Here is a 20,263-nt window from a genome sequence, read left to right as displayed (position 1 = left end):
CCTTCACCTTTCAGCTTTTATTAGCCCCCCCTTCATGTGATTAAAGGGCCAGAGAGGCCACACTGTTAGCCAGTACCAGATTTACTCACAATCTAAGCTACAGCTCAGGGCCTCCAATTATGACGGGCCTCTAGAAAAGCAAACAAAATTTTATATAATTGGTTAAAAGATAAAGGAAACGGGAAATATGGACTCTAAAACAGACCATATCATTCTGATAATTACAAAGATATACTTGATTATTTCTAGTTTCATTGTCCTTTCCATTAGAAAAAAAACTTTTGGGGTGAGTACTGCCACACCACCTCTTAAATTTGGCATAGTTAAAGGCCTCAGAGTGTCTTAATCCAGTTCTGCTGCTAGCCCTGCTCCTGCATTTGTGTGACTCCTCAGCCCACCTGCTGATTCCCACATGTGGAAAAAGGCCATGTGAGAAAGGGAAGCTCACAGGTGTAGGCCTTTCCACATGTCAGCAGCTACAGGAGCTCAAACCCTGCTTGGGATTAACACTTGAAAAGGGCGGGAAAGTGCAGAAAGGAGAAGCAGGTGCTGCTGAGGTAACGAAATGACCAGCATGGGCATCTGGCTGAGGTAGACTAATTATTTGCTGAAGAAGGCATGAAGAAGACATGGATGAAACAGGTTTTGTGATGAATAGGTCTTCCTGAGAGAAAAGTGTAAGCAGCTACACACTGAAATGGTGGAGACCTTGCTGCAAGACATGAGACAGAGTAGACGCTGCGGCTCTGTGTGTGGAGAACAAGCAGTCCTGAGGTGAACTCAAAAGTGGCAGCAGTGCTGAGGAGATCTACAGGTCTGGTCAGAAGACTCACAACAGTAAGAAAAAATCTGACTATTCTACATTTGTGACAAAGGTAGGGGGGAAGGCATAGATATATATTTACAATTTCCTTTCCAGGGCTGGATTGAGGTTTGATGAGGCCCTAAGCTACTGAGGGTAATGGGGCCCTTTATATGTCCAGCTGCTCTATGTCAACAACAAATTGTCACTGTTTTTTGTGTTGAATATATGCTATATGGTAATTTATGGATCTAACAGGTATCTAAAGCCATTTGCCACTGTTGCTGTATGTAGGTTTTATTTTATTTGTTTTTTATCTTATATTTTGGAAATGTACATCCAGTTTTTTTCCTTTAAATTTTTTGGGGCCCCCAAACGAGTGGGGCCCTAAGCTATTGCTTGTTTAGCTTATACGTAAATATGGCACTTATCCTTTCCCCCATTCTTGTTCTCTCCTCAGTTCTCTCTGTTGGTTTGTGACCATTCTCTTTGCCTCCTGCTTTTTTTTATTTGTTTACATGTAACCTCTCACACACCTCTCACCAAGAAAAAGCCATTCTCTGTCATTAAATAGCTTTGGTGCTGACATATGTCGGGGTGGGGTGTCAGGTGAGAAGCCTCCCATTTTGGGGCCTTCAGCCTTTGCCCTGTGAGTCAGCAAGGACTGTCTCCATGCCCCACGAACATTAGCTAGAGTGAGTATCTGTCTGTAACAGAAGAGTAATAATGATGCCCTTCTATAGCAGTGCCAGGGCCAGCCCTATTATTAGCCAAAGTGAAGTGGCCTGCCTCACCATCAGGTTTTAACACACCACTAAAGGACAGCAACTTATAAATTATTTAGGGTTTATTTGTTTTTTCCCCCACCATGGTGAGGTGGAGTGGGGAGCCATTTGGCACTAAATGGCCTTGAACCTTTGCAGCATAGGCTGTCATTGCTAGATGCCTATGCTCAGTGCAGCTGAGTCAGTTGTAAAATGGTGGAAAGTTTGTACAGTAAAAAGCTACAATTTATTTGGTACTATTAATGAAAATGGGGGAAGATGCCAAACTAGAGTTGTTCAGCATAATTCAATGGAAGTCAGTTTACTGAATCAGTTCAAAAAAGCAACTTATGGATGAACAGCAAAAGGTGTGTCTTTTTACTACGGATTTCTGTCATCTCCAAGGAACTTTCCAGTCCTCATTTAATTTATTCTTACAACAGCTCTCAGAGGTACACTTTAGACAACATACCACCTCAGGCTTTGTGAAGCTTCACTATGCTTTGGCATGGTCTGAATGGAGAAAATGTGTTTTGTCCACAAATCAGAATAGAAATGATTGTTTGAAGCAGGTTTGCAAATCATAGTTTATGACAACTGTGGCTTGCTGTGATGTCTGACTTGAAAAAACATATTTTGGTCTATTGCTCTGCCTGCAAAGGTTTCTGCATCACAGAGATGTGCTACTGAAGCCGATGTAAAATGCCAGGGAACAAGCAGCCTGTCCTCAGCTCTCTACTCTTTCCGCAGCCAGGCTTACACTTGTGGTTTCCCTGTACAGCACAACGCTCACAGTGGTCCATAGTACAAAATAATAATTAGACAAACAATTAAACTAATTAAAACCATTTACTTGCAAACAAAACATTACATGAATTCATTCATTGTATGTTTTATATGTTGGAAGTCACCTTGTAAAGCCTTGGCCCTGAAAGACAGTCTAAAATGTTAATAATTAAGATATAATTTAAGAAAAAAATTTCTGCAATAATTAAAAGAAGTCTCAAACTTAAAATGAAATGCATCCATAATGCACACTCATTCCCACTGGCCCTGCTCCTAGCCCATCTCAGTGCTCCAGCCACCCCTCTAGACCCAGATGTGAAATGTGCAACCATCACACGCCTTTTGTATTTTGCATACAATGGCAATCAATCATCTAGTGGCATACTTTGAAAGTCTCCATTTAATTTGTGGCTGCAATCCAAAGTTGAGCTCAGCAACTTTACTCAGTTAATCAAGGCATATCGGTGAGCTGGGTCTTGTTTGTGATGGAAGAGGGATAACAAAAGGGCTCCCCCTCCCTTTTTTTTGCAGTGATGCAGCATCGATGGAGCTTTGAAGCCTCCATGATCCCCAACTGCAAATGACAGTTCTGCACCCAATAAGCTGCTATTTGCAGCCAGAGACAGGAGGGTTGGAAGCCCCCACAAATTCTGTAGCTGCAAATTGAAGCCAGCTCTCTATAGCCCAGAGGAACTGTTCTGGGATTTGTGGGCATTCTTTACAGCTCCTACAAGATGTAATGATGCCTACCAACTTAAGCCCTATGCATGCATTACTTTTGTGTAGGGCAAAAGTATGTAGAGTATGGAGAAGAGTTTTGCTTTTAGCTTTACCCCTGGTGTTGGGTTTTCTATCAGAATATGCAATCAATGGCAGGATATTGAGCAGAGCTAATGTCATCTTGCTCAAATCATATTCATGGCTATATACAGACTTTTTAATACCGCTCCAGACTCACCGTGTCCTTGCACTGGCCCTTAAGCTGGTAACAGTAGGTGACTTTATATTATCATTGCTTGGCATAAGATAGTCGCATGTAAATTTACATGCGGCTACAAACATATGGCAAGCTGTCATCTGTAGTGCCTAAACATAAGGTGGAGTGAAGCATCTGTAACTCTCCAGATGCTGCTGGACTCCAGCTCCCATCAACCCTGACCATTGCTCATGTGGGCTGAGGATGATGAGAGTTGGTGTTCAGCAACATCTAGAGGTTCCTCATCTGTTACATAAGGAGATACAAATTTTACCGCTCTTCCACAACTGATCAGAAATGCCAGTTAGAAAGGATGTGCTATAACTAACCTCATCCTGAGATTTTACCCTTTGGTGAGTTTAGAGGAACCTACCACATAACCAAACATGTGGATTTTGGGCTGCACTTACTCTTGACTACCTCAGTTCTCATTAACAAATATATTCACGTTTCAGCCAGGTGCCTAGTCTTTACATGTGATTTGTTTCCTGGTAAATGGGTTGGAGTCAATTTTCCTTTTTCTCTGTGGAATGAAAGTAAATGGAAAAACTCAGTGAAGCACCTCTTATGTGACCCCGGTCAACGCACGTCTCAGAAGTTATGACTCTATCTGGAGCTACCTAATGTCAGCATGTATGATTTACCTGGCAAAGTTGTCACTCTGACCTGTAATAACATAGTACAATATTGTTGGCTTGCATGTTATAAAAATGATGCACAATGCTCCCATCTAGAAGTCAGAGTAAACATTTTACATAGCTCCTTGTCAGTGAATAAATGGTTGCAGTTAATCGATGCTATAAAACTTTCCTTAGGGTCCTGGTATTCAGGCTTTGCACCAGAGGAAGCAGCTTAAATCTGACATTTTAAATACTGGTAATGTTAATGACATAATTCTGGCTTTGGGAATTCCCACTGGTGAAATAGCACACAGTGTGCAATACAAATGTCAATTTTGAAAACACTTTCTGCAGCAAAAGGCAAAGAAGCAGCATAATCACAAACACCAGTACAGTGTTACTTTTATCTGCAGGAAGTTTTAACTAGAAGTTTAGAACACCGTTAGTGCCTACATCTAATAGCTTTTAATATTAATGGAAGCTTTGGGAAGAGAGGGAGTCACATACTTTCATATCAAGAAATGAACAATTTGATTCAGTATCGTGAAAATGCTGTGAAGGCAGAAATCCTTAGAGGTGTGTATGTGTGTGTACTTGTAATTGAAACCACAACTTTTATAGATTTATTAAACTCTCCTGGTGAAAACCAATATCCCTTCCTGCTGAATTCTGTGATTTAAAAATATATGCTTGCCCACACATAGATCTATGTCCCTTCACAGATACCTTTACTGCACACATGTAGAGAGGGGGGGATGGGGGGGAGGCCAGTGTGGGATGCAACATCAGGGGTAAAGCAAGAGGTCTTCATGTTATGTCCATGTTTGCCCTATATATGCTTAACATGAGGAAGGTCTAGTGATGTGCTCAGGAACCACTTTGCTTTCATAATGCACTACTTTTAGAGACCTTCCAGCTTTGTTGTAACTCCACAGAAATCACTTTACCTTCCCTCCTGAAACACAAAATGGTGGCCCTGTCATCTAGAGCTACAGGAATATTGATATATTGCACATCTGATCTACTTTCATTCCTGCCACACAGTTCATGCATGGTCTTAAATTAAGGAATAATTAAATATGAAATAGGCTCAGCAGAAAGTATTTGCTTCCACTTAACTGTGAAAGAGAGTATTCCAGTGGCTGAGGTCAAAAGTCTGCCTGCCTTAATTCTTGATGTGAAATGCAAGAGGGGGAAATGTCCCTCTACTCCCTCAATGACTCCTGTAATTAGTTAGCTAGCTAGCTAGCTAGTTAGTTAGTTAGTTAGAACTTTCCTAACCCAACCTTTTCCATAAAGTCCTATGGTGGATTACAATATAATAAAGTTATAAAAACAAATAAAACCATTACAATAAAAAACCCATAAGTAGAACCATTTCTAGTGGAATATTTATGGTGTTTATGACGTTGCTGTTTTCAAACTCTAGCCACAAATTTACCTGACTAGTTACTATAACAGACACCACTTGAGACCTCTCTACATCTTTGGAGCACCTTCCTGTAGCCAATGCAAATCATACCATTTTGCTTGATGACTAGTATCTTCAAGCAAAGATGGCATAGAGTCATCCAGACTTGTGTTGGGGAATCTCCAGCCCATGGGTCATATATGACTCTCCAGGCCTCTCTGGCTCTCAGAACTCTTCCTAGGTTACAACCAACCACCAGTTCTGCTCTGTCCCTAAGTGTTGCCTGGCCGGGTTGTGTCCTTCAACTGTGGTGATTGTGATGATGACAATGATTTTGATTTCTTACCCACCCTTGACCACAAGGTCCATAGGTATGTTACAGCAATTTAAAAATACGTTATTAAAATAAGTGTAAAGTATAAAATAATTTTAAAACAAATGCAAGGCAAACAAGAGGTGCTATGGAATATACATAATCACAGTGCCAGATGCACTTAAGTGGTGAGGTTATTTCACAATTTAGGGAATGCCATCTCCTGGGCTGTCACCACCCCCTGAGCCTCTCATACCCACCTAGGTGAGTTATGGCCTTCTCCAAGTCTGGAATTTTGGGTTTGAAAGCTTTGAGAGGAGATTTTCCTCTGGATTAAGGATGTGTTTCAAATCATTGCTGCTGTATATGTACTCTTTCTAGCAAATGATACTCCCCAAATTTAGCTTGAATTTTTTATATATGTAATTGTGACTTGGGGTTGCAATTCTATACCCACTTATGTTGCAATGCATCCCATTGAACTCAATAGTGCTGAATTCTGAGTAGATATATGCAGAAATCTGCTGCCAGCTACAGTGTGGAATCAAGCGCAAGAAGAGGTTGCAGTCCTAGTTTTTCCTGGGTAGATAACTGCTTCCTTTATTAATTTATAGGTGGTTTTGTGATTGGAGTACTCCATCACTTGTATATGTGAAGAGTAACCTCCATGAGAGAGAAAAAGTGGTTTGAAACAGGCCTTTGGACCAACCTCCCATTGGAGTTGGGGAGGATATTATTACTAGAAAATTGGATTCCTGAACCCCTCTTACTACATGATTTAGGTCATGGAATGCTATCATTTTATTTGAAATTATTGGAGTGTTTCTGTATGGAGCCTGTGAACCTGAAGACATGGAACTTTTTCAATAACTTCCTTATGGGTTGTATTCACTTTTCTGAAATATATTTTGATGGGCCTTCTTAAAAGGTTGCCCTTCTGCTTTTTCACTTAGGTTCTTCAACTCAATAGAGTAGCATGATATTTCTCTGTTGCTGGTTAAAAATACATTGTTTCTCTTCTATCTTGAACCTTAAAACTGCATCAAAACTAAACTGAAAGTTTGCCATCAGCAGTGCAACATAACTGTATCCCAAAATACTTACAAGTGCTTATGGGACTTTGCTACAATCAAGGGAGTAATTAAGGTGCCTGTTTGGCTTAGCAACATTCAGATTTGGGGGTTGTGGCTATTATGTAGACGTAAATGACAGTGATGTTGACTGTGGATTATGGTTGGTTTGCAGCCCTAGAACGATTCAGCATTGTACAAATACACACACAAACATGATGGCCACGAATGCCATATTTAGGGTTTTAAAGGGTATTTTATTCACATTAAATAAGCCTTAAAACGTTTTTCATTTTCCAAGTACTTTTGCTAGGCCAACCTTTGTTTCTCTTTTGTGTATGTTTCCTTCTGTCTCTCCCCTTTTCTCTTTTTGAAATGTTTTCTGAAAACATTTTGATGACATTTTACTATTTCATATAAATGAACATGTATTGATGAATCAACCCATGGTCCCACAGAGTGCTGTTCTTTGATCATGGAAGAAAATGTCTAGAACTACAAACATATTTCAAAATCCATAGCTTTGCTCAATTGATTTTGTCACCATCAAGGTAGCTGAGAGCAATTCAACATCATGCCATTTACTATGACAAAAGAACAGGCAAGCAGGTAACAGTGAAACAAAACATTTATTTGGGCACAGTAAGAACAGGCAGCAGTTACTTCACCCTGTCTCATCAAGTCCCTAGTTAAGGCACAGGAGACTAACAGCCTCTGAGTACCCACCAAATTCTGGAGCAGGGTCAGGTCTCTTAGTGAGTTTCCTACTCTTTCCAGCATCTGTCATCCAGAGTACTGGAGGCCCTAACACTTGCAGAGGTGCAGCCTATACTCCTCAATCTCAGATAGAACTATCTTCTAAAGTCCTTCACCAACCTCCCTCTCCTCCTTGTGGGGAAATTGGGTTTTATTTCTGCAAGGGCCTCCATCCAAATAGACACCACCTCCCTAGTTAATACACGAGTTGCCTGTTTCGTCCTGTCTGCTTCTCTTCCCTGCTGAGTCATTTGCCTTCCTTGTCCTGTTCTAGCCACCTTTGCATCACAAACTTGAAGCACTGACAGACAGTAGAAAGTGTGCAGAGCACAACCCCCAATCTTATAGCAAGTGTTTCCATGTGTAGTGGAAGATAATCTTTATTGAGATAATAGTAGTAAGAGAGGGACTGGGGAAACTGGGCATCTCTCCAAGCAACTTTCAGAGAACCTTTGCTTATTTCCTTCCATTAGATTCTATTGTTAGGTAATTACCTGACATGATGAGAGGCAATGATCTGCATAAAATTATCACAGATTCCTTCCACATCATGCAACAATTGTCTGCTCTGGTATGATGAACCAAGAGATGCATCTAGAGCAGGCCTGTCCCTCTAGATCAGGCATCCTCAAACTTGTTCCTCCAGCTGTTTTGGGACAACTCCCATCATCCCTAGCTAACAGGACCAGTGGTCAGGGATGATGGAAACTGTAGTCCCAAAAGAGCTGGAGGGCCGAGTTTGGGGATGACTGCTCTAGATGTTGCTTAACTGTGATTCCCATCATCCCTAATCATTGACTGGGCTTGCTGAAGGTGTTGGGAGTTGTAGTTCAGCAACATTTGGAGGTCCAAAGGTCCCCACCCCTTATATGGAGTAGTAGTTCAATGCAGCCTAGAACATTGTAATGATGGTGCATATGTGCATTCACATTAGCTATGCCTGCAGAAAATTTCTTCCATCTGTATATATCTCTCAGTTGATCAGGGTACATGAGTAGACTAAGCAGTCTATGGGCTTAGTCAATTTGTGTTTGACGTGTCAGTCCAAGATGCTAACTGGCCACAAAAGCATGCCTTTTGAGAATGAGACATTACATGAAAAAGATTGGAGGTTGTCCTAACGCCAAGTCCCCTATGATAAGATCAAATACAGCCAGGGATGGTACATTCCTGTCTCTTCAAACTATTTATAGGACATCAAAACATTTGGATAAATAAGGCTTCAAATAATTGAGGGAATTATTGTGCAAGTGCTTCACACCAGGGGACGTAACCTAGATTCAAATAAGAGTTAGTAGTGAGTTTCAGATCAAAGGGGAGCTGATAATGGGGTTTTGCTCTGTGTGTGGGGAAAATTGAATAAACAGTTGTGTGATTATTAAGTGATCAAGAACTACCAAAGCATTTCTTCATCATGCTCAAAAAATAGGCCAAAAATGCTTGCATCAATAAACCAAATAGCAGAACACTGATCAAAATTATGAATAAGTGGATTCTCAAAAGTTTTTCATTATTAGTAAAGTTATTGGAAAGACTTTCATCAGTTAGAAACAAAAGTATGAACAGAAACTAGTCTGTGGACAGCCACAGCATTTCTCATTATGTTTGAACATTATTATATTTGGTCTTTCATATGCTTGGAGAAATGCAACATTGAAAGCACACTTATAGTTGCATTATGCCAGGACACGTTACACATAACCCATGTTAGCTCAGCTCACAACTGCAGGGAAGGGGCAACACACAGTCACATAATATAAGAACAATGTAAAAATGACACATCCACAGTGTCCCTAGAAACACCATCACTCATTCAGGGCCTGACAAGTGCTGCCCATACAGAGGGTCAGCCATTGAACTCATGGCAGCTGGATCACCTGGATCAACATTCACACAACAAACAAGACAGTGCCATAGTGTGCCTACTCCATTAGCTCCAGTGGCACAGCCAGCAATAATCACTCTGTTGCTTGGCTCTCCACATTCTTCTAGGCAGGGGGTTGAATTTGTTTGTGCTCCTCACAACTACTGTTTTATGAGCACAATTAACAAAACATGGGGAAAGGAGAAGACCACAACACAAGGCACACTTGCAGAGAGTTCATGCAGTCTACCCCAGGACAAGGGTTCAAGACCCAACCAGACAGGAAAGGCTCTTTTGCTAAGGGCCCAAAGGTTGTGAGCATGACACACAAAAAGATCAGGCATAGACTGATAGCAGCAACACTAGTGGCCCATTTCATAGGACATAGAATTGGGAAAGAGAAGGTGGGAATCCAAACCCCAACCAGGAGACAGATGCATATGGGCCATTACTTGTATGTTTTGTATGCCAGGGTAAAATAGAGGGAACTCCCAGGACTAGAACCTACACAGAACAGTTCCCTAACCACACCACCATAGTACATGCAGTAACAGGTCTCCTCTCCACCTTTATTGCCAGCTCAACAGCCAAACATAGATTCCAGAAGCACATAAATTCCAGAGCCTGATGTAACAGCTTATGTTTTGCAGGCAGGGGTTGAATCTAGATTATAATGCCTCACAAAAAAAATGATTGGGAGGGGCTCTCCACACCTATTCCAAACAGGAGGGGTGCTGCGTGACTCATTAATTTAGTCAATGGTGGCTAGTGCCCCTTGTGGGTGGCAGTAGCTGGAGTCAAGAGCCAATGAGAGTTGGAGTCACAGCAGAGACATGTTAGCAGTGGGGTCAAGTTCTTTTGTGTGTTATGATGCTAAGTGTCTTTTCTCCATAGTATCAACGATCAACGCTTTTAGTTCCAAGTGTATATAACATGAGGCCCAAGAGAGGCTCTCCTACCTGTGCCATTGTATGAAATTATGCCCTCCCTGTGTAAAATTTTGTGATTGGGTCCTGAGTTTCATTAGACCCATCAGTCATTGATGTGGAGGCAGCATTTTTCTTAATCCTCCTATTGAAGTCAATGGGATGGGCATTCTTTGTGACGGATTTGGGACTTGTGCAAACTTGGGCCATCAGTGGTGATGTGGCCATATTTTTAAGGGGCACAGGTTATGGCATGCCTATCCCCTCCCCTGTGCTGCTCTTGTCCCCCATCATGACTTCACCCCATCTTAGCCATTTTGCCAACATGTCAGGAGCTTCGTGGTGCTGGGTATCTGGCATTCTGCCAATGTAACAGGGCTTCTGCCAAATGCAATGGCCCCACAGGCAGAAATTCTTCTGACTGTACCCTAAAATGCTATATCAAACACAATATAACAGATATATTTAACATGGAAGTATAAAGCCCATTCTTAAAAAAAAACATTAAAGAGGCAAGCCTCTACAAGTTGACAAATTATTAACATTCTCTTCCTGCAAAGGAACAATTAAAGAGACTATGCCTGAAATAAAACTAATTAACAATGACATTCTAAGTAATTAAAATACCCATTACCCTACATATGAGATTTTAATTGATACTCAATTAAAATCTAAAAACAGTTATACCTGTACACAGTCAAGCCACCTGTACACATCATACATTGCCACCCAATATACCTAAACTTTCCTATGTGCTTTGCTGGAGACGATTCCTTTTTCACACAGGTGACTATTAAAGGGATGATGTAGAAGCCTGCTTTATTATGAAAATAAAACAGGCTTCTAAAATTTATTCTTAAAAAGGCATAATCTGCCATTTAATCGCAGGGTATCTTAAATATTTTAAAAGATGAGAAATCCACTTTGATATTAATATCACAAAATCAAGATTAATAAAATCTAAGGGATTGGAGGAATAAAAAAGGCTGAATAGCCCTTCTAGAAAGTGCAAGATACTGGATGTGGCAAGCCTCCTTGAAATGGAGTTCCACAATGCTACCACTGAAATGCCACCCTGTTTGATACAGCCATCAGACTAACCTCAAATGAAGGAGGCATGTTGGCCAAGGAAAGTCAGTGATGATATGGTATCTGTGAAATCCTATCCACTGGTATGCAGAGAATCTCAAAGACATCTTCATTTGAGAAAAGATTTTTCTTTTCAGTATTGAAGAGGTAGCAAGTAACCATTATTAAGTCAGGCATTTCTTGCCACATGACAGCGAAGAGACATTGTATTGCATGATGACTCATGAAACCCTTTGAAACTAATATTTGTTTGGACTGTTTATGTGATTTCTTGAAACAGCACATCATTGACCTTGATTACGGTGCTCATTCTAGAGATGTATCTGACACCTTTTGCATCCTTGCAAAGATCGTCAGATGTACTGTATTATTTGAAAATACAATCTAGCCATGGAAATATATCTTGATTACTGTAGCATCTCAGTAACAGTTACATATCAAGCTCTGTAAACAATGATGGTGGTGATGATGATGATAATGCTGCTCTGGGTTCTCACCAAAGAATCAGATCTAGTATGATTGCTGCATCTTTGTTGTGTAAGATAAAGGTAAAGGGACCCCTGACCATTAGGTCCAGTCGTGACCGACTCTGGGGTTGCGGCGCTCATCTCGCTTTATTGGCCGAGGGAGCCAGTGTAGAGCTTCTGGGTCATGTGGCCAGCATGACTAAGCCGCTTCTGGGAAACCAGAGCAGCGCACAGAAACACCGTTTACCTTCCCGCCGGAGTGGTACCTATTTATCTACTTGCACTTTGATGTGCTTTCGAACTGCTAGGTTGGCAGGAGCAGGGACCAAGCAACGGGAGCTCACCCCGTCACGGGGATTTGAACCGCCGACCTTCTGATTGGCAAATCCTAGGCTCTGTTGTTTAACCCACAGCGCCACCTGCGTCCCAAATCTTTGTTGTGTACTGAACTCTAAAACTGAGCTCTGTATTACAGAATATCTAAATAAAACACCTACCAAATATTAAAAGTGCCAGCACAGACCTTTCCATGCAACTGATACCAGCTGCCAGATGGTTACATAATACTATTAGTTGGGATCAGAAGACTCGTAAAGAAATCTTGAATAAGAAGCAATTCTTGAATTACAATACCTTTAGCTGAGTTGATCTGCATGACCATGTTACTACACACCACAAGGCCGATAATATTCTTCTTTCCACTTGGCAACATGATACAGGAAACCTGTTTTCTAACTAATCACATGCATACCATCGAAAGTTACTACCCTTTTTTAAATGAGTGGTGTCACAGCTGGCCACAGCCAGAAAAGATGTATTGAAAAGGTAGCCTGCGGTACTAATATCATGGAGTAAAATCCTTTCCCAAAGAGAGAGGCCTATGGAGTAAATATTACCTTCCAATTTTAGACCTGACTGATGCACCATATTTAATTTACAGTGATACCTCAGGTTACAGGTGCTTCAGGTTACAGACGCTTCAGTTTACAGACTCCGCTAACCCAGAAATAGTACCTCGGGTTAAGAACTTTGCTTCAGGATGAGAACAGAAATTGTGCGGCGGTGGCACGGCAGCAGCGGGAGGCCCCATCAGCTAAAGTGGTACCTCAGCTTAAGAACAGTTTCAGGTTAAGAATGGACCTCTGGAACGAATTAAGTTCTTAACCTGAGGTACCACTGTATCTGTTTTTATTACACATTTGCATCCTGTCTTTTAGGCTAAACAGATCTAGAAGGTGGAAAATAAACATGCAAAAACCATAATACAAAATTAAACAATCAAAGCCAAGATATATAGATATAGATATAGATATATAGATATATAGATATATAGATATAGATATATAGATATATAGATATATAGATATATAGATATATAGATATATAGATATATAGATATATAGATATATAGATATATAGATATATAGATATATAGATATAGATATAGATATAGATATAGATATAGATTAGATATAGATATAGATATAGATATAGATATAGATATAGATATAGATATAGATATATTGCAATGAACAGCAGATCAAAACAGGAAACTAATTACATTCCCCAGCTGGAAACAAGCAGTGGGAATAGGAAATCCAGAAAATGCCAACCTATGATGTGATTCCTGCTTTGCATGAGGTTGGACTAGATGGCCCTTGGGGTCCCTTCCCATTTGACCATTCTAGGATTCTTTAGCTGGGATTCCTGCCTTGCAGGGGGTTGGATAGCTCAGTTGATAGAGTATAAGACTTGGGGGTTCAAGCTCCATGTTGGGCAAAATATTTCCTGCATTGCAGGGAGCTGGATTAGAGGACTCTCGGAGTCCCTTCAAATTCTATGATTCTATGACAGTTTTGGGGAGGGGGAGGGCGCACCACATTAGTATCTAAGATTTAGGCCAACACCTAAAGATCAGCAAACCTCAGGAGGTTATTTCCATAGCCTTGGTGTCAAAGCTAAGAAGGCCATGTCCTAGCAGAACCCTCCACTGTAATTGTGGCAAATAAGATCTCAGAGGAAGATCTTAAGGTGCATCCATGCTATGTGGGATAATACACTATTTAAGGTATCCAGGAGTATATTTGGGATTAGGAAGCAATTTTCTCCTCAAAGACTAAGACCATGGAAGTAAGGTGCTTTTATTTCTGTGTTTATCTATAGCCAGTCTGTGGTACTGCTGACTTGCTTTAATTATTTGGGAATGTGTTTATAAGTTTTTGGTGGCACACTTTTTGGAATGTTGTAAACTATAAGTGGCAATCTCTTTGAGCTGCCTGAGTGTGGGAAGCAGGATGAAGATGGATAGAGTGATTGAGTCTGGAAAAGAAACTTTAATATCTGACTGTCCATCTCCATCCTGCTCTCCATAATCAGGCCGCTCAACGAGATTGCCTCTTAAAGTTCACAACATACCAATAAAAGCTCTGTGATTCTGAGAGCATTACCGTAAAGCACATGCCCTGTCTCATGCTCAAAAGTCTCAGCAAACTACCTCCAAAAGACTCAGATTTTTTGCCAGTAAGCTCTAAAAAGGCGAGGTATGTAAAGGTATAATGTTGGTGTGATGGTAGCAGCCCATTGTTTTAAAACAAAAGTGGCCATCAGGAAGATATATGGTGGGGGGAAATTCATGTTGACCAAGGGATGGACTGAAGAGGTTGCTTGATTTTATTTTGCCTGCTTGAACTTTCCCTACCATCACCCCTTCCCCAGCTGTTTTTCTCCTGACCATTCTCCACTGAGAGAGAAGCAGCTACAGGGAGATTTCAGGAGGCAATGGGTTTGGCAGAAGAAAAATTCAGCAGCACCTACTGTCTGCCCTCCACTTCAAATCCTCCCCTCACCCACTTTATACCTGTTCAGCAGAACTTGCATTCTAACAGAAGGGCTGGGGTGTCATCATATTTAGTTAGTTACTTTGAGTGAGGCAGTAGGTCATGCTGCTCCCGTGTCATTTTAATATCTTTTGTTCCTTAACTGCATTTTGCTTGGGCACCTCTAATTTTCTGTATTAACCTTAACATTAACCCTAGCATTCATCATGTTAAGATAACCAAGCTATCTTTGATTCTGATTAGTGTTGTGTGTTCATGTGTGTATGCACATGTGCACAATTTCTTCATTTTAAGGGCATCTGCCCCAAGATCTTGTCACTCAAATAAATAAATAAAAATAAGCTCTCTTGGACTTCGTTTTTCCTTTGATCTCCTTTGCTGGATTTTCTTTGTGTGTGTGATTTTTATTCCACAGTCTCAGCATTATTTGCAAGATGGACTTGAATGACTGAACTGCAGAGTTTTTGTTTGCTTAACTTGCTTCAGTGCAGCTGATACAGACTATGTAGCTCTTTTTGTCATCTACCCATGCATGCAAAGTTTAAAACAGGGCAGTTTTGAATTCTGACTAACTACTGACCTTATCAGGAGACGAATCCCCTCACAGTTTTATTGCTGTTGCCATTGGTTATGATGCTCCGTAGCAGGCAGAGGCAGCAACTGATGCTGATGCTGATGGAAAAGAAAAGGTAGTGGATGGAAGGGGGGGGGGAGAGGCTGAGGTGTTGTCAGGGATTGGCTGCCTGTAATGTCAGTCGGAGCCGTGGGCCCCAGCTCTTCCGCTGCTCCAGCTCTCCCCGAACAGCTCCTAGAGAGAACTAAGGCGTGCGGAGTGCTGATGACCAGCACCATGCTTCTTATGCTTGGATCTTAGATTTCCTCCCTCCCCAAACACTGGTTAATAAGTCCTCCTGTGCATCAGCATCCTAGGCAGAGAGAAGGAAACAAAAAGGAAAAGAAAGAAAGGGAGGGGGGAAGGAAGAGTGAATCTTCAGCCAAGTGGATAAGATCAGCAAAAGAGTCAGAGAGGGAGAGAGACTGGGTGCTTTGCTTGCACAGCGGCAAAGTGGAAATTTAAAGAGCTGCGGTGAAAAAGAGCCCAGAGATTCCCCAACCACAACACAAGGCATAACCTCGCAGAATTACAGAGCCAGGTAGAAATGACATCAACTGGCAAAGAAGGCAGCGGAGCTCAGCACGCACAATATGTTGGACCGTACCGCTTGGAGAAAACCCTGGGCAAAGGACAGACAGGTTGGTTCTTATGCAGCAGGAGCAGCCCTAGGGATAAGGCAGCAGTCGCTGAGATTATGGAGATGGGAGAGTCTAGGCTCTCTGGCCATTCCTTGTCTTTTGCTGTGGCATCTGATAAATAATAGCTTGACTTTAAGGTGGTTCTTTTTTGCTCTGGCTCTGGGTGTGTGTGTGTTTTGTTTTCGTGATTTATATCTTGTTTTAACAAGTCCAGGTTGCTTTGTGTGGATCACTCCTGGAAAGGGGTGGTGTTCTGATGACAGTCAAAGTGCGTGTGGGGAGGGGCTGATTGAGTGGAGGGGGGGGACGCGAAGGAAAGATGCTCAGCGGCTGGAGAATTTTGCTTTGATTCAGTGCACCCCTTTCCTTTCCTTTCCTTTTTTAAAACTAGAATTCAGTTGAATTGGGAGGCACATAACGGACAACGAAGAAGAGGGGGAGGAAGCTGGAAGTCACCAGCAGTGTTTTATGACATCATGATTGAAAAGGGTGTAGTCCTTAAGGTGCAGTTGGTGGAGGTGCGGTGGTTTGGGGGCCAGGAGGGGGAAGAGACTATGTGAATGTATGATACTGCCTTTGCTGGTTATTTGGAAAGTGTCCCTGGCACTGTCAAAGCAGAAAAAGTATTCAGGAGCAAAGAAACAAAAAAAGCCATAATCCAAAACCCTGCCTTGTCTATGCTGTTTTCTTTTAATCTTACTATATATTTTACTGCTGATTTAAGAATCCATGTCCAGCAGCCAGAGGTTTGTTGTTGTTGCCTGATAGGAACAATAGCAAGAAATATTAAAAGGAGGAAATGTAGTGCAAGGCATTAGCAGGGAGCAGGTGCTTTTGCCCTACGTGACATAATTAGATCCCTTCAGTGCATTCAAGATTGGGACTCACTGGTTGCCTGCTTTGGTGGATTCACTTCAAGGGCAGGGAAACAGTAATTGCAAAGAAGCGACCATTGCAGAAATGTTAAATCTCTGTCCACCAGACTTTCCTGATTTGTACCCCCTTTTGGCGTTTTGGTAACAGGTGCGGTGGGCAATCTTGTCTTGCCACAAAATTTCAATGAGCAACCCTAGAAGTGAATTTAAGACTCTTCAGCTTAGCATTTTTAGAGCAGAGTATATGTGTGTGTGATCACACACACACACACACACACACACACCAAATTGCTCTCCTTTGCTCCTTGTTGATATTAAGTGTTGTTCATCATGGTGGGACAATAAAACATGGTGCATTGTGTTTTGCTTTTTAAAAAAGACAGCCGAGCTTTGCCCATCTGTTGTCTAAAGGATTTAATAGGCGTTTCCATCCCCAGCTGCTGTCTGTGTTCTTGCTGCCCTGCATGGCAGCAGCTCTGCAGTCCCCGCAATTTTCTTAGGGACTGAGTTGAAATCCAGATCTTTCTCTGAAAGGGGCCAAGCTTTTCTTCAATGATTGATTGTGAAGCTCCCCTCCAATTCTTTTTCATCCTCCCTCTCAAACCCCATAGCAACCACTTTTAGATAGGAATGGTTATGAAAATGGCATTGCTTTAAATGGGAAAGCGACTTTTATTTGTTTTTATTTAAAAATCATCCTCCTCCCTGTATGTACTGCAGTAGCTTCATGCATCCGTTCACCTTTATTCTTCACAATGCTGAGTAAAAAACAACAACCCCAAACCCTTCCTCCAACCAACCTGATTCACTGTGAAATATATCTTGACATGAATAAGGAGCCGAGGGGGGGGGGAACTCTCACCAAAATGATTGCAGCATCATGGGTACACCAATAAAAATACTGAATGTTGTGTCCAGAGGTGATCTCTTGCCATCCACTCTTGGCTGGGGGCATCTAAGAGGCCCTAGATTCAGTCTTACTCTGTTGCCACAGTTTTTGCCTTGTACCATGAGAGGTCTTTCACTCTGCCCAACTGCCATGTACAAAAAGTGTGTGTTATTGCAAATGTAGCTACATTTCAGACAAATCCTATGCATGTTTTCTCAAAAGTAAGTCCTACTGAGTTTAACAGCACAGGATTTGCAACCGAGTGAGCAAGCATAGGATTGCAGCCTTCGAATGTAAACCACAGAGTGTGGTATTATGCTTCCCAAGGGTTAGCTGCAATTTCCCCTCCCCCTCCCCTTGCTAATCTTCCTATCTTCCTCCTAAGTGATTAGAGAGTGAGAGAGATTGGGGGGTTGAGCAAGTGTGTGTGTGTGTGTGTGTGTGTGTGTGTTCAGAGGTTTCATGCTGTCTGCCTTTGCAGATCTTTGAGGAAATCATCTAGGGCTAGGATTGTTCTTCATGATTTTACATCTAATTATAGATGACCCTCTAGTCTTTCCATTCATGCACACACTGCAGTGATACAGAGAAGAAAATCTAAAAGCCTAAAGAATAGCTGCAGCAGACTTATGCACTCTTACTTGGGAACAAGTCCCTTTGAAGTAAATGAGACTTCCTTCTGAGAAAACATGCACAGGAACGGAATGTTTTGTTTTCTATTCCCCATACTCACCTTGATATACTTGGGAATGATAAACACCGGCATCTTCATTCCTAACCAGAGCTGGAATGATTCAGAGTTATGCAGCCAGGCAGCATAGTTTGTGTCTATCACTTCTATGTTCCTGGAAGTGAGACAGTAAGCTTTGGGTGGGAAAGAATATGAAAATTCAGTTGTTGGAGGCTTTATATTGTATAACATTGTTATGTGACAGGTAATTAAATAAAGCTGTTTAGGCCTTCTGAAAATAGAGCAGTACTTTGAGGAATTATAGTACAGCATTGCATTGCATTGCATTGCATTGCATTGCATTGCATGGAATGAGCTTGCCCCCTCTTTGAAAGTTAATTTGGCCAAGTGTATCAACAATCACAAGATCTCATCATAGCATCCATAGCCCATTTGCTTCTTGGTAGATCTTCACAACCACTCATATTCCTTCCTCCTTTGCTCAACTAGAAGAAATATTTCTGCTATGAGGCCCTAACCCTAACCCTTGTACCCTCTCAGGGATGCTCACTGTCTACCTGCTATTTGCAGAAATACATGATATTGATCAAAGGCGAAGGAATTGGGAGGCAAGTGCTGGCTTCTGCTCATAGCAGCCTTGCAAAGGTTGTCATGAAAAGAGAACTTTCATGTGCTGTCTGAACTTTGAATAGCTTTCTTCAGCCTCCACACCACCCTAAATGATGCAGTTCTTAATGACTGTGAAGCAAGGAATGTTTACAGACAAGACCCTGCTGGCTTTCTGCAAGGAAGCCCAGATGCTATGTCTTTGCTATCAGTGGAAGCTGGTGACATCTGGTCATGGGTATGCAAAACTGACCTGGCAAAACATACTGAGGATGCATTTCAAAGGGCTGGGTGATGACTGTGCTGATTCTCATTCAAAGCAGGGGAAGCAAAGCTTGTCCTGAGGAGCCTCCAGAGCTGGCACATCAGGCTTGCTGAAAATGATTGATGTCACAAAAGGAGGATTATGGCCTCCTGGTTTTAAAAGCAGGAATAGGGCACTGAGCAAAAGGGTGCAAAAAATTTGCATACAGCCTTTCCATAGTATGGGGAGTGTGGCAAAAGCTGGGGGAAGAAATTCTTAATAATGCAGTGTAAGAATTCCATGCATGTATAATTAAATTAGACTGCTGTAGTAAGACAATTGCCCCTTTGTTGCTGTATAAGGCAGAGGTCAAATGGGTTCTGCTGTTTTTCCCCAAAACTGGACTTGTAGAATATGTGTTCAGCAGGGGGAGGATGCATGAAGTAATGCAATAATCTAATGATCATATTTGTAAAATTGTATTATGAGGAAACATCTTTGAAAATGCTGACAACAACAAATTGCACATAAAGGGATGAGCAAGAGATGGTTTGTATTGCACTGAATTACACTATAGCATAGTTAATTATGGGAGGTTTGCACTGTAATTAACAGTAATGAACAAAAAGGATGTGCTTTTGTGTTTGCAATAACACACCAGGAAACATGTGTGCTTAGATAACAGATCAGATGGGAAGACAAAAGCACAAAAATTCAGGTTTATTATTCAAATGAAACAAAGTCTTCCTTAATTTGCTATGTGTGATACTTTGCATGAAATTAACATTGCATGTGCTTCAACCATTTATAAAATGCCTTTTTAATCTAGGAATGCTTCTGCCTTTTATTTTATTTTCATCTCTTCTTTCTTGTTTGGAATGCAAATGTAATATTTTGTGGTGTTGCATTCATGTACCATATTTACTCAAATCTAATGATAACCTTTTTTTTTAGCCAAATCAGGTTGCAAAAATTAAGGTGAGCATTCGATTTGATGGCACATTTACATTTGCCAGCAAATTT

General features: G+C 41.3%; 1 protein-coding gene and 1 long non-coding RNA gene across 16 annotated transcripts in view; one reads left to right on the top strand and one right to left on the bottom strand.

Moving 5' to 3' along the window:
- Positions 1–646: 646 nt before the first annotated feature.
- The window catches only part of BRSK2 (BR serine/threonine kinase 2), a 402,463-nt gene continuing 382,846 nt past the window's right edge, over positions 647–20,263 (top strand). For 5 of the 15 annotated variants that reach the window (XM_081903621.1, XM_081903616.1, XM_081903618.1 and 2 more), the window contains exon 1: positions 15,375–15,935. In XM_081903621.1, coding sequence (XP_081759747.1) covers positions 15,842–15,935 — 94 coding nt within the window. In that variant the 5' untranslated portion in view covers positions 15,375–15,841. Of the gene's footprint in view, positions 838–15,373; positions 15,936–15,992; positions 16,073–20,263 lie in introns of those variants that run through there. The other 10 variants (XM_081903619.1, XM_081903615.1, XM_081903608.1 and 7 more) reach the window with 7 other exon arrangements.
- LOC309367183 lies at positions 17,745–19,356 on the bottom strand. The gene is made up of 3 exons (XR_014166946.1): positions 19,250–19,356; positions 18,433–18,563; positions 17,745–17,844 (listed from the first exon to the last, which is right to left on the bottom strand). It is a non-coding gene; the product is annotated as an uncharacterized lncRNA (long non-coding RNA).

Source organism: Podarcis melisellensis, assembly GCF_964234715.1.
Source record: "Podarcis melisellensis genome assembly, chromosome: 1".
Taxonomy (NCBI): Eukaryota; Metazoa; Chordata; class Lepidosauria; order Squamata; family Lacertidae; genus Podarcis; species Podarcis melisellensis.
Note: the sequence above shows the minus strand (reverse complement) of the source record. Positions and strands in the feature narration are given on the sequence as shown.